The following is a 15,012-nucleotide window of genomic DNA, read 5'->3' on the forward strand; positions in this document are numbered from 1 at the left end:
TCACTGATTCTTAATTAATCTCATTCTATAAAAAAATATTTAGAAGTTTTTCTTCTTTTAATTCTCTATTATATGCTTGAATAAATACATTTACAGTAATTTAAAAAAAAATTTAAATATTTGCGCTGAAGTTTCAAATAATCTTCCCCTAGTTATTTTCAAAAATATAGAAAAAGTGCATATTCATCATCTTGATAAAGATAAATGGAAAGCAAGAGAATAATACAGATGCATTTATTTTTTTGGGAAAAACAAAAAGTAAATTGCCAAATTTTAGGTAATGGCCTTGTTCGAGTCATTTCAAACTGCTGGTTTTAACGATCTGGATTGAGCAGATTAGAAAGACAATGAAAATTATTGTTAATTCGAACTACCCAAACATTTTATCAACTGTATATTAGGACATCTAACTAAAACCAAATAAAACAGAAAAAAAAAAATACTGAACTAAATTTATAAATTAAATCGATTATTTTGATTTAAATTGAAAAGTACTAACCTCTATCTACATGGATTATTTTTCAAAATCCAAAATTTTACTGATGCGTCATCCCTTTCCTTTTATACTATAAAACAAAGACTATAAAATAAAATAAAAAATAACAAGTGAACCCTTTGACTGCTGATTTATTGATGAAGCTGTTACCAATCTCTGGCTCATGTATTCAAATACATCATAGCATCTAATGTTCTGCTGTTTGTTTCCACTCTAAAATCCCACTCAATAATGGAGCAAATGCTCTCATTCAAGTACAAAAGCGTTCTTTTTTTGAGAGCCAACGACAGCATTAGGATTTAGGCTTTTATAATAACATTTTCAACTGAAGCACACCAAAATACAATAAACATACAAAGATACATACATATAAGGTTACTTGTGGAGATCAAAGGCCAATGTAGATATATACAAAGCCCAACCCTTTATGCCCAGTATGGCTTCCATAACTCAGCAAGACCTGAAGTAAATGGAATATCATGGTTACTGAATTAAAGATCGACTTCTTTTTATGCAAAAATATTACTTTGGCATTTACCATCTGATTTCATTTTGAAGAAGCTGGTAGACCTACTGAGACTTTACCTGCTGAGAAAACATAAATCCATGTAAGACTAAATTTCAAGAATATGCCCAACCATGATTAGATAGAAAAGCCATAGCATCAACACCCAAGTTAAAGAGTTTGCCAAGATGATGATAAAGTTTTTTAGAAATCTACCAGCATTGAAACTGCTGATCATGAAATTTGTTGTCGCCGATGTTCTTTCACAGCAGGAAGCTTCTTTGGTCGCTTCTGTCCTCCCAATTTAGTTGAGCCATGCCCATTTGCAAAAGGAAATTTTCCAAATCTTAGATCTTCACCTGCAATCATGTAGATATTTCCAGCTTCTGGAACACTAAAATCAGCAGGATTTCTATTCACACTGCAGATTCCCGTCTCAGAACTCTTATGGGGTTGAACAGATCGAGTGCCACTAGGAGCCTCCAACTTGCGTTTAGTTAAATTGTCCAGTCCCTCAAACTGGAAAGGAAATACCATAGAATTTGATGCACCTAAGAACATTGTCTGCATGCTATGCACAGGAATGGATCCACAATTGGTGCCAAAATTTCCACCGGAACCTATAGACTTCTGCGATCTACAACCTTTATTCTGTGGGCGAGAATCAAAGCCTTTTCCCTTTACTTTCTCTTGAGAAACCTGACTGTAGAAGTCATTGGCCTTCTTGAAGCATTTGTCATGTTTAAATGAAGAAGCAGATGGACCAACAAAGGCTGGAAAGGCAGAAATGTGCCGATGGGAATCCTCTGCAAGTTTATTTTTACCATGATAATCATATGATGTGTGATCCATGGTATTGGTCACTTGATAGGCTCCAGAATCCAGCCTAGAAAACTCACTAGGCTCTTGATCATGAGTTAGAGGTCTTTTCAGGAACTTCGGGGCTACATCCAGATTTATTGGTCCACGGGACCGAAGTCCTGCATCCATGAGGCTGAGCAAATGCATTGCTGGTATGGTTTCGTTAGAATACAGATCTAAAGACCCCATAGGCTTTTGATTAAGCTCAATCCCATTATGTTTGCAAGCAAATGGGTACTCTGAACATGTCCTGAGTGTCTCAGAACCATTTCTGTTTTGCTTTCCAAATATGGCAGTGTTCTGATTTGGAAGCTTCAGATCACGATCGCCATTTATATTCTCCTTATGCATACCACTAGCAGTATTCGAGAGGACATCTACACTGGTAGGTAGAGCAGCACACTTTTGAGGAATGTTGTACACAAAAGGCATGTGATTGGGCATCATGGCGGACCAAAGATGATTTGTTTCTTTACTTTGCTGGGGAATGCCCTGGCAAGAAATACATGTTCCTGATGTCTGTAAACAGTTATGAAAGAACCTCTTCCCTACAATATCCCCAACCCACTTGCAATTTTGTGCACTATTTTGCCGGCCAGAACTGGAAGCAGAATGGTGGACTCCAGTTGGTGTCTTTTCTTGACGCTGAAAAAATGCCTCAAACCCTGCAGGGGCAGGAGCTTGTTGTGGTTTTCTCATGTTGAATTGGTTTATATCTGCAAGGGAAAAGAACTCAACTAACTTCTGTTTGGCAGATCCTACATTTTCACCCCTCTTTATTATTCCATTTCTTCCATTTTTAACACGAGAATTTCGTTTTTGAGAAGCTTCCTGCTGAAATAAGCTCATCTCTCCACTCCCATATGCTTTACTAAAATCCATTGCCCGACCTGTCTTAGAATTATTTGTCATTTCAAATTGGCATCTATCATGTTCAGCATCAGGTTGACACCTCTCATACTGATGCTTTGCCATGAGTTCGACAATTTCCATGGGAATGTCATCTAAAACTCCCTGTTCAGACACCTTGTTAGCTCTCTGGTCACCGTCTTTCCTTGTAACTACTGAACATTCCTGAATTCCAATTGTTTTCATATTGCTGCTTGTACTGTAGAAATTCTGGAATAAAGCAAGAAAAGATGTTCCAATTAAGGCATGCTGTGAAACACTTAAATCATTTTAATTCCACATGATTTAAAAGGAATAACTCATAACCATAATAATGCACAACACACAATTTGCTTCAGTGCATCTGTGAATCAACAATGCAGCATACATATGCCGCATTATGAAACTACTAAGAACATTATGCAGTAACATTCAGTCCATGATCCACATGCAAAAAGATAGTCATTATCGCTTTAACAAAACTGAAAGTAAATCTGGAAAATAATGTCACATTAATCAATTACCAAAGTTGAAGTTCCTTTCCTGTAGTGCACTAATGTACACTTAGATACTTAGATTACTGACAGTTTAAATAGGACATCAGCAATATATGCCTCAGAATAAATTGAAAACAGCTACAAATGATGATCTAAATGAGTCCAAAGAGCTTTCTTAATCTATCATATATGCAAAAGGTAGAAAATTAAAACTGAAGCAACAAAGATATTCCTTGACCTAAATGAAATAAACAGCCAAGTGTTAGGAATCCACAGTTCCAACCAAGAATCATAATATTGATGCCTAATACAACAAAATTCACTATAAGCAACTAAACCAGCAAATAATAAACAATGATGAATATCAGGTAGAAAATGCTTGTCCTTCTCCATATATAAATCATGAAAACATATAAAACCATGGTATTGTAGCAATTGCAGCAAGGCTATGAAAACTGTTACCTTTTGCTGCATGTGAGAACAATTGCCAATATCAAACTGAGATGTACAATTCTGCTTCTCATTAAGGAAGGGCATTCTATTGATAGTTCTCTTGCTACTCAGGCCACTATATACTCCCTTGCCATAATGCATATCTGGTATTGATTTAGAAGCAAAATTGAAATTTCCAATAGACTTGGTTTCTGCAGCATTCCTGTTTACCAGATTTTCAGTACCCTCTTGCTGAGTAATTAAAGACATTCGCCTCTCTTCAACCTGTGGCGGTAGATTGTGCCGCATGTCATACTTTTGCTTGGTCAAGTAGCTGTTAAGAGAAAGATTTAGTCCTTTTTCACTGGATGTATCCTGCACTGAATGAAATGGAAGCCTTAAAGGCTCGCTCTGCAAGAAATCAACATCTTTTCTGCTTATGAGATCTTCTTTGAGCATGCCATGATTCCAAGGAATTAAGGAAGCATGTGGATCATCAACTTGAGGCATCTTACTTTTCTTCTTAAATAATGATTTCCTATCTTGTGTGGACAAAGGGAAAACATCTGCCTCTCTGCCTATAACTTCGTTATGCATGGGTTTGATCATAACTCCATCAGCAGCATTACTGGTTGATGCATCTCCGGTTTTGTTCCCAATTCCATTTGGCACATTTTCCTGTATGAGGGCTAAGGATGAACTTTCATTTAAAATCAGGGACTTTTTGTTTTTCTTCTTACCCATGCTAGGACTTCCATCAATTCTACGTTTGGTGCAACTATTTTTCAAACTAGTTTGCAAGTGCATTCTAGCAAATGCTTTTTCAATTGCATCAGTGGATTCCAGATCTCTCTTTAAGATCTTAGCTTCTTTAGATGCTTTAATGGGAGAGCCTGTTTCCATGGGTCTCCAATCTTCATCCTGATCCAACTTCCTTTTCCTATGTTGACTGAAACTCCTTCTGACATTTCCTGAGACAGCCACCTGACCTACTGTAACATGAAGCTTATCACCTACCGCTGATGCATCAGGAATGGCATTGGATAGAGAATCATCAGTCCTGACGTTATTTGTGTCTCCATCACCATTTTCACATAACAATTCAGTTAGCAGGCGCACTTTTCTAGTTTTTCTCCGATGCAGTGCACTTGAATTATCACGATGAAGATCCAGAAGATTATTCCGACCAATTATCTCAGCACTCTCAGATGAAGCATAATCACATTCATCCAATTCCAGGGAAGGATGCTTACTTGCTTCACCTCTGTTCTCACTACATACGTTCTGGCCCTTCTCAAAAGTACCTGCTTCTCCCGATATTCCACAAGCTGCTAACCCATCATCCAGAGAAATTACTTTCCTACTTTCAAACTTAGAAGAACTTTTAATGATGCAATTCAGATTTCCAGCCAATTCCGTCTCAGCACCATCATGATGTTCACAGGCTGGCTTGCATGGGTCTATGGATCCATTGCATTTTGATTTGAGATTCACTGCAGCAGATATCAGAAGCATTATTACTGGAACAAGTGTAGAAGTATCAATGGTAGCACAAACATTGTTTAAATTTGGCTTCCGATTCCAGTAGGCAAGTTTATGTTATCATTAGCAAATTACCTATGTCATCTGTATGATATGTTTTCTGCATCAGGCCTGAAATTTCTGTAGTCAATCTATGCACTTCCTTACTTAGATTACCAGAAGAATACATATTTTGCCCTGGAGAAAAGACAAAATTGAACCAAATAATTTAATAAGTCAAACATAATTGTGCAACAGAGCTCGGATTGGAGTATATATACCTACGGTGGGACTTGCAACTTCAGTTAGCTTTTCCTTTTTATCAATGCATGACACAGCATGATATTCAGTTGTGTAATTCAAGTTAGCTGAAGCATTAGCATCAACCTTTTTCTCCTTAAGAATGTGTGGCTGTGGAGCTTGCTTCAAATCAGATGGTAGCATTGCGACATTGTCAAGAATGGATGCATGGGAACAAACGCTATTTGATTTTAGTCCAGCAGTACAAGATTTAAGAATGGGCCCATAATCATTTCCAATGCCTTTAGCACCAATATCTGACAGGCAGTGATGGCAACGCCAATATCTAAACTTCGGAACATGCAAGGATGGAAGCTCACATGCTTGTTCATCATGCTTATTACTGTCACCATCTGAAGCAAATGGCCAACAAATCTTCCAGTCTTTTTTTCGAATTTCAGATACATATCCACTGCAATAAAGGCAATTTGTAAGGCATAGTTTGGTAGAAAATCCATAATCATATATAGCAGTGACAAGATAGTTCCTAACAAGGTACTATCAATACAAATAAAGAAAAAACAAATCTCAATATACCAAATTTCTCTTTTTACATTCCACAATATCTAATTGTATTTTTAATTTCACTTCAGCAAACAACAGTAAGCAGCTCCAGATGACAAACTTTTCCTCAGTTATCATTGACAATATTTTCAGTAGTTAAAACAAAATAAATAATATATGGAAGCCTCACAATGTGTATATGAACATAAAATGAGTTAATTAAAGATCCTAAAGAAGTAACAGTGTGTGTGTGTGTGTATAAATATATAAAAGGTGCTAAAAACTTGGCCACTAATTAACTGTATACTCTCAATGCGCCCCAGACAAATTCCATGAAGGAAGATATGGTGCACTCTCTCTACTCATGTGATATGAGTAACTGAGCCATACAGCATCAGACTATTAATAAAAAACCTAGAAATTTATCACACAAGAAAAATGAAAAAGAAGGCTTACCGTATTGAAAAATGTCCACAGTTTTCTGCATTTGTCTTCTCATTGGCATTGACGAGATCTATAGATATTGAATCAATCTTAATGGATGACTCCACAGACTTGGAAAGAAGATTAGAATTGCTACTTTGATGATTCTCCTCCACCATAATGTTCTTCTCCATGTTAAAATTAACTAACGCTCCAGTGTTCAAAACCTGAATTACCTATGAGCATACAACCAGAATGTCAAGTCATATGCTAGATACTATACACAGTTCAGTTGAAACAATAAAATACGGATGAAAAGCAAAGCATACAAATATTCTAGTACATCAAGTGAACTTAAGAAAAAATCCCAAACCATATTTTTAGGGTTAATTTATTGTATAGAGGCAATTATAGAGAGCACTGTACATTCCATCTGTGAATTCTCATTCTGAATAGGTAAGAAACTAAAAGATCACTAGTTATAGTGATTTAGCACATAAAATAACGACCTCTTGCAAAATAAAAGCACATAATGTTTAAAAGGAAAGACTTAATTAGAAACCCTAGGTTCCCATGATAACAAATGTAGGCATGCAATTAACTTATGTTGATGCTTTACGAAAACATTCAAACATGCAATTGAACCCTTTCATTTCAATTGCAGATTAAATCAGAAAATGACGCCAGTAAGACGAAGCATAAGATTAGGGTTACACAAAACTAATTATAGTGTTCCGCACCAGACAAGCAGTCGTTAATCTCATAATAATAGCAAGAAGAAAAACAAACCCACTTTCAAAAAAGACCACGAAAAGCTCCAACTTACATATCAAAATGGCGCGCGTCAATCCACAAAATTAAAAACTAAACTTAGGGTTTCGTCGCTTATAAAATTGATGACCAGTGAACAGTCAACTCATTTTCCACCACCAGAAGACCAACACAATACCACATGAAATACCGGAAATATCCACAGATTCATCCCTCCAATAAGACCAAGATGATAAAATACACAGTAATGACCATAATTCGACGTACTAAATACAGTGAAATGACCTAAATACCTCAAACAAACCAGCTGAAACTCAGCTAAAACCAATAGAAATCACAAAAATAGACCCACACCAAACACAGAAAAAATTCAAGAAAACAGTAATTAAAGCATAATACGCACCTTATCTCAGCCAACGATCAACAGACCCAATATTCTCCAGACTTGAGCTCGATCTTCACGGCTACCCGAACAAATGGTACTAACAGATAGAGCATTTGGCGGCAAAGAAGAAGGTAAAAGCTATGAGCATAGATTCAAAGGTAGTGGAGAAGAATTAGAGTGCGATGTTCGAGAAACCCTAGCTTAGAGGTTTTCGATTCCATAGGTAGGGAGAGAGAGAGAGAGAGAGAGAGAGAGAGAGAGAGAGTTTGTATCTTGTGTCTTTGAAAGCAGGTTTTTGGTGTATTAAAAATCATCCATTACACATGCCCATGCCATGTCATAATAAATAAATATTTATTTTATTTATTTTTACTTACAGATTTTTAGAGAGAGAAAGAGAGAAAGGTAGAGAGATAACCTGCGCGAATTGAAATCAACCCAATAGAATCAATCCACGTGTTCGGAAGGTGCGGGTCTTATCACAATCCATTACGCTTTGTGAGGCTAGAAAGGAAAACCCTAGATGCAAACAGTGAAAGTTACTGTTTCTCACAACGCGTACTTTACACGCTCTGTTCCAGGATAACATAAACTAGTCGTTGTCATGTCATCTTAGTCCAAAGATGCCTTTTCCACAAAGGTGGATTCTAATTGGAACGTATCCTCCACGCTCCAAATGAGAGTGTGGGGTTAGTTAGACTTTAAAACCCTAACTTTTATTTATTTTTTTTCCTTTAAAATTATTTGGGCAGATGTAACCCTAGGCCGTTCATGGTGAATAAATATCTAACCCTAAGCTTTGGGCTAAAAATGGAGGAAGGTGCGTGTAATTCACACTTCACATACATAAGATCAGCTTTTATAGAGATAGAGGAGAAGTGTTTAGTGCCCAAATTAATATAAGCTTTTAACATCTCCAATTTTAGAAAAATGAGAAGAAAATTAAAAAAATTAAACTCATTATCAACTCCATCGATCATCCACCAAATTTGTACTAGAATTTGCTAATTAAAGATATTAAAATTAACTCTTTTTTAATTAAATCTTCAACTATATACATGAAAATGTGGCTATTTCTTTTTCTTTTTATTTCAATATATAAAATTTAATAAAATAATCGGTGCTTTCCTTTTTGTTAATATCGAATATGATTTATTAGTATGATAATTTTTTTTAATGAAAATTAAAATAATAAAATATGAAACTTTTTAGATTTACTCAAATGCACTTATTATCATATTAAGATTAAGTTGTGAATGCAGTATAATATCTTATTATGTGGAAGAATTGATTAATAAACATAGTACAAGATTATGAATTTATGTAAATTTTCGCTCAAGCTACAATTTGTATATAATTCTCACACTAAATATATATTTGATAGATCATACTAATTGTAATATTAATAAAAGAATTTTTAATTTATTAGATTTATTAAAACTTTATTTAGTTAATTACATAATTATAGCAAACTATGCCAAATCAAAAAGAGATGTCATTACATCAAAGGGCCATTTAACATTCATTGCTCTTTAAAATCTGGTAGATGTAATTATCTAAATTTTTGCCAACAAAAAAAAATGGAATAAACTTTTATACAAATACAGAAAATTACGTATATGACTTGCATGGCTGCTATAATATTTTATTTTTAATGAATATTAATTAATTATGAATTGAAATCTTTATTATGTATACATTTTTTATTGAATAAAGTTACAAAATATATATATATATATATATAATGCATGTGTATAGTTCTTTTCCTTAGAAAATTTTCTCATGATAGCTCTTCACCTTTTATAAATTATTGATGGTGTGTTTTATATTCTAAATTTTTATTTTGAGGTAATTTTATTATTTATTATTTATTATTGTTATTCCCTTTATCCAAATTAACAAAAGAAAAAAAAACTATGTATTTTTATCATCTTTTCTTTTTTGGTTGAAACTCTTGAAAGGGATACTTCACCATTCAATCTCCATTTATGAAAATATGGAAACACAGAGAGAGAGAGGAGAAGCCATCTTCACATCATCATGATCACCATCATGATCATCATGCATGAATAGGTCCAGCAGATACATCCAATAACAAATAAAATCTTTCATAACCTATTTTCTTCCACTATCAAATAAAAAGTTTTTAATTTTATGCAATCTGCTAAAGCTTGAAAACCCAATAACCTGGTGTGCAGACACTGATCGATCCCATCTGCGGTGGTGGTGGCGGCGGCGGGGGCTGTGGTGGAGGAGGAGGAGGAGGAGGACGGTAGTGTGGGTGGTGAGTGATGAGTGTTGAGGGACCCAATATACATGGATTTTTCTGGTTCTTACTCATTGATCAGCTTTATTGGGTTCTCCGCCAAATATACATACACAAGACATCCATGGCCTAGCTAGACCCATAAGTGAAATTGTACTTTTTTTTATTTTTTTTACCTTATTTTGATTAGTGTATTTACCTTTTATATTTTCCAATTAATTAATTAAATGATGCATGCTTTTTTTTTTTATTTTGAGAAAAAACTGAGAAAGATATCTTAGTCTTGTTTAAAGGGTTTTTGGACTTTTATGTACCAAATGCCATCAGCTGCTTTGTCCAATTCTTTCTTCTTCTTCTATGTAGACATCAATATGTGCAGCTTAAAATAATATATAAAAACTATTTCAAAAAGAGAAATAGAAAAAAAAAAAAAAAAAAAACTACTTTACCATCCAAATAACGATTGTTTAGAAAATTCACTATCGTTGGAGATATCGGAACGATTTTTAAAATCTAATTATAGTATAACCGCATTGATAAAATATTTTAAATATTTTTCATATTTATAAAGATATTTTTTATTACACTTTTTAAAGTGTAAAACCATATATTAAAATAATAAAATAATAAATTATATAAATATTTTCTATTAATTAATTTTTAAAATATTCTAAATACTAAAAAATATTTTTTCTGAAATAAAAGGAAACTTATCATATAATTTATTCTCGCTTGCAACTTAGCTTAAGATTTTAAGGTTAGTTGTCTTTTTATATACAATAAAAAAATTGTTGATCTTAGAGTTTTAGGGAAATATTGAAATGCATGTCTTTTTCTTTTCAATAGCAATGGTCCCACATTAATTTTATTTTATCATAATTTTATTTTCTAATAATTATAGATTTAATGAAAAAGTGGAGGCACCATTGCTATAATTAAATCTGATTAATTATCCATAATATACATCACTAGATTCAAAAGGGAAAAAAAACCCTAATTAACTAACCTTTAATTTTTTAAATAATCGAAATTTAAATAACAAAAAAAATACAAAAAAATCAAACCTGGACGTCATCTGGATGGAACCCCTTCCAAAAAAAAATCATCATCGAGTATAAAGAAAATAAATTATTTCTATCAAAATTAATTAATAGTTATTGTTTAATACATTGGTAATATTATAAGCAAAAAACACCTCTTTAAAAAATTAAAAAATAAATAATTAATTATAATAAAAGTATTTATACGTGCATGGATGTGTCAATAATATTAGGCTTATCTCTCAATGTTACGTACAGTATATCACTTGTATTTACGTATATGTAATAATTATTTTTTGTACGATGTCTGTGAAATGTAATAAATGTAAATTAATAATTCTCGGTACTTCCTTTGACAAAACTATTAGTACTTGCTTGCTTACGTGGATTTAAATCGAGTTTTCTTCAATACCTTCATTCTTTTTAATTTAATTTAATTATTTTTTATCAATTATTTACACTTTAAATGAGAAATCCAATTATTTTTAATTTATTTTAAAAAATAATGTATAATCATATAAAAGTGCAATTAAATTATTTTTCTTTTGCATATTTTTTTTTTCAAACGAAATTTAGATAACAAGTGTGAGTTCAATTATTTAGCTGAAAATTAAAAAGAAAAAGAAAAAAGAGAAGAAGCATTATTGGATCTTTTTTATTAGCTGGATATTCCATATAAGGTGCACATTCTGATTGTGGACCATTGCATTTATTTCTCTATTGTTCCCTTATTTAGTGCGTGTAAAATTAGTTTTTTTTTTTTTTTTTTTTTTTACATTTCTATTATATATAATAATAGGGAAAATTTATTCTTTAAAAGGCAAAATTACTTTTTAGTCCCTGAGGTTTAACGTAATTAACACTTCTATCCCTCTATTTTGGCGACCCAACACTTAAGTCCCTCACTTTATTTTCTGTCCAAATTCGTAGTCATTCCGTCCAAAATAATCGTTTGGGATACGTGAATTGACAAAATTAACCCTCATTAAACCCAAACCCAAATGCATCTTCTTCTTCTTCTTCTTCCTATCCTTTCTATAACTACTTTTTCTTTTTCTTCTTCTTCATACCCTTTCTGCAACTGGAGAAAACATAAAAGAGATAAGGGTATTTTTAAAAAAAATTATCATCTCTCACCTTTGACTCTTTGACCAAACGGTTTAAATGGACGGAAGGACTACGAATTTGGACGAAAAAGAAAGTGAGGAACTTAAGTATTGGGTCGCCAAAATAGAGGGACAGAAGTGTTAATTACATTAAATTTCAGGAATTAAAAAGTAATTTTCCCTTCTTTAAATGAATTTTGTACACAATACTTAAGGTTATTACCTTTTTCATTAAATTGCGTAATTAATAATTTTTTAAATTATTAATAAATTATTTAATAATTTCACACTTAAATCCAATCATTTCACTATATAAAACTTAATTTAATTTATTTAAATTAATTTTAATCGGACTGTAGAGATAGAACACTGGTACCTCGTCCAATGAGAACAGCATGTTTCTTTCTTTTGTTATTATCTGCCTAACATTACCTAACCATACACGTATTATTTGTATATATGCATTTTACTTAATTTTTCACTTATTTTTATTTTTCATGTTATACTTTTTTTTATAAAAAAGAGTGAATTTCGATATCTTTATTTTCTTGACGATACAACTAAGAAAAAAAGTAACAATTTTTCGTTTATTCAAATACTCAACCGTAAGTATATAATTAATATAATGAACATAGATTTTGCATTACTTTAAAAAATTATGAATAATCTGAAAATAAATAAATTATAAATACTCGAGAACTCTATTTTTTATTTTAAAAAAAAATTGGAGCAAGAGTCATAGCTGACTGGCCAAAGTGATTATTGCTTCCTTGAATTTGGGTTTTGAATTGAAGGGATAAGTTAGTTTGAGGAGCCTAAAAATGATCAAGACTTATTAGAATTTGAAATTTTTATAGTTCTGAAAACAATTTTGATTTTATTGAGCTAATATGGATTACTCATATCAAATACCTAATTGACAATAGCAGTATAATATTTTTATGGAAAAAGTACAAACTAAAACTTTGCACCTAATTATATTTCATCATTTAAATTTTCAAGCAGTTAGTACTTTAAAAATATAATTGTTAAGGGGGTTGACTATACTGATGTGGCATGTCAATATCATTACTATGTATGACATCCATGGTGATGTGGTAATTTCCACATCAATAGCCTTTCATTTTTATGACCCAATTATAAAAAATTTAAAATTATAATTTTTGAATTATAAATAAAATAAAGTTTCAACCATTTATTATAGAAGTATGAGATTTTTAAAATGTATGAAAATAATAAAATAAGATGAGAGAGAGACATATTGAGATAAAGAGAAAGGGATAAAAGACAAGAGAAAAAGTCTCTCCCTCTTATCTCTTTTTATTTTACTTTGTTTCTCCGTTTAAATTTCTCTTTCACTTCTAAATTTAGAGTAATTAGGTAGAGATAGATGGAAAGAAATGTGAGAAAAAATTAAATATAAAAGTTAAGTGAAATAGAGAGGTATAAGAGTGAAGAGAAATAACATAATTTTTATATTGAAAGAATAAATTACGAAAAGAGATAAGGCATATTGACATATAAATACGCGAATTAATAATAGATTTAGTATCTATTGCCGCATTTACAATCACAATGCGGATCAATAAAAATACAAAGGTGGTACTTTTCTTTAAAATTTAGTAATAAATTAGAGACTTTCTTATTAATTTTTTAAATTAGTAATGATTTTAAGAAAAATATAATATTTTTCTCCAAAATTTAGTAATTGATTTTAAAATTCATTATTAATTTTCAAATTAGTAATGGATCTATACCGTTTCTAAAATAAAAAGAAAATATAAAATTCTAGAGAATAAAAAAGCGCCTTTTTTATCTAAAATTTAGTAATGGAGTTCATGATCCATTATTAATTTTATAACAAATTGCATTCCGAATTTTATTACTATTTTATTAATTTACTAATTAAATAATTTATTACTTTATTAAATAATTTACTAATCGATCCAAATTTGTTACTTTTTAATTAGTAATAGATTTCAAAATCAATTGCTAAATTTTTTTTTTACAATTTAGTAATGAAATTAATTTACTTTACAGTGTTGTATTTGCTATCAAAAGACAGAAAGAATAGGTAAATTATATATTATTGAGTTGGCTCTAAGCTTTGGAAATGTAACTTTTGGCATGGTTTAAAAAAAAGATCCTTTTCTAAATACAAATTTTTTTTCCTCTCAAAGTTGTAGAAGATATCATTTAAAATGTCAATAGCAAATTACAAACTAAAACAAATTTTTATAGCCCAACTAAAACTAAAACCTTAAAAATTCGCCCACATATACCAGAGTCCATTAAATTAAAGAAGTCGTGGCTCCTCAGCCGCCAGAAAACAAAAGCCATGCAAAGCGCAGTAGATCCGTCAACAACCAAGAAAACAACCAAGAAATGAAAAGGAAGATTTACCTTTTCAATGCCGAAGAAGAGCCACTCTTCCATAAAAATAATATGTATGCCAGTTTTGAGAGTAGTAGCAAAAGACTAAATGATAAAGAAAGGAAGTTGAAACCTCTACAATCAAGTATAAATCCTCACTGCTAGTGCCACAATAATACAATCCTTCAAATTGACAAGGCATCAATGAAAAGGGCTAGTGCCACAATAATACAATCCTTCAAATTGACAAGGCATCAATGAAAAGGAATTCAGCTTTATGACAATTTTCCGTGTTATTGTTATTAATAATAATAACTGATATTATAACACTGTGATTAAAAGTTTTAATGAAAGAAGGTCTAATAATAACTTTAACAATAAACAATTATTGTCCTTAATAACAATTAAGGACTAATTTTTAACTTATAACGAGTAAATATTTTTTTTATAGTGTATAATGTATACGATGCCCCATGTATTTTTCTTTTCAAATCATGAATCTATATATATATATATATACATAAACACGTGTATGACACCTAATTTTCTATACTTGGTGTGGCTGCGTAGTAACATATCTAATAAATATAAATCAGTATTGGAATGAATGATTTGGTATTCTTTATCCCCTAATTAAAATTAAA

The 15,012-nt window shown here is 31.6% G+C and overlaps 1 protein-coding gene across 4 annotated transcripts; it reads right to left on the reverse strand.

Annotated features, from left to right (window-relative positions):
- Nucleotides 1-600: 600 nt before the first annotated feature.
- Nucleotides 601-7,863, reverse strand: LOC110603799 (protein EMBRYONIC FLOWER 1). Of its 4 annotated transcripts, none has more exons than XR_002486181.2 (8): nt 7,602-7,863; nt 6,461-6,663; nt 5,482-5,912; nt 5,297-5,398; nt 3,710-5,172; nt 1,218-2,981; nt 1,035-1,081; nt 601-956 (listed from the first exon to the last, which is right to left on the reverse strand). XR_002486181.2 is itself a non-coding variant. In XM_021741720.2 (7 exons), exons 2-6 carry the CDS (start codon nt 6,619-6,621, stop codon nt 1,236-1,238), a joined length of 3,903 nt encoding a protein of 1,300 aa, XP_021597412.1. In that variant the 5' UTR covers nt 6,622-6,663; nt 7,602-7,863; the 3' UTR covers nt 601-1,081; nt 1,218-1,235. The 4 variants fall into 4 exon arrangements, 2 of the variants coding, with proteins under 2 accessions (XP_021597412.1, XP_021597411.1); XR_002486180.2 differs by having other exon boundaries at nt 1,035-1,084; nt 7,602-7,862; XM_021741720.2 differs by having other exon boundaries at nt 601-1,081.
- Between the last annotated feature and the right edge of the window lie 7,149 nt (nt 7,864-15,012).

The sequence above is a fragment of the Manihot esculenta genome, chromosome 16, assembly GCF_001659605.2.
Source record: "Manihot esculenta cultivar AM560-2 chromosome 16, M.esculenta_v8, whole genome shotgun sequence".
In the NCBI taxonomy this organism is placed as follows: domain Eukaryota; kingdom Viridiplantae; phylum Streptophyta; class Magnoliopsida; order Malpighiales; family Euphorbiaceae; genus Manihot; species Manihot esculenta.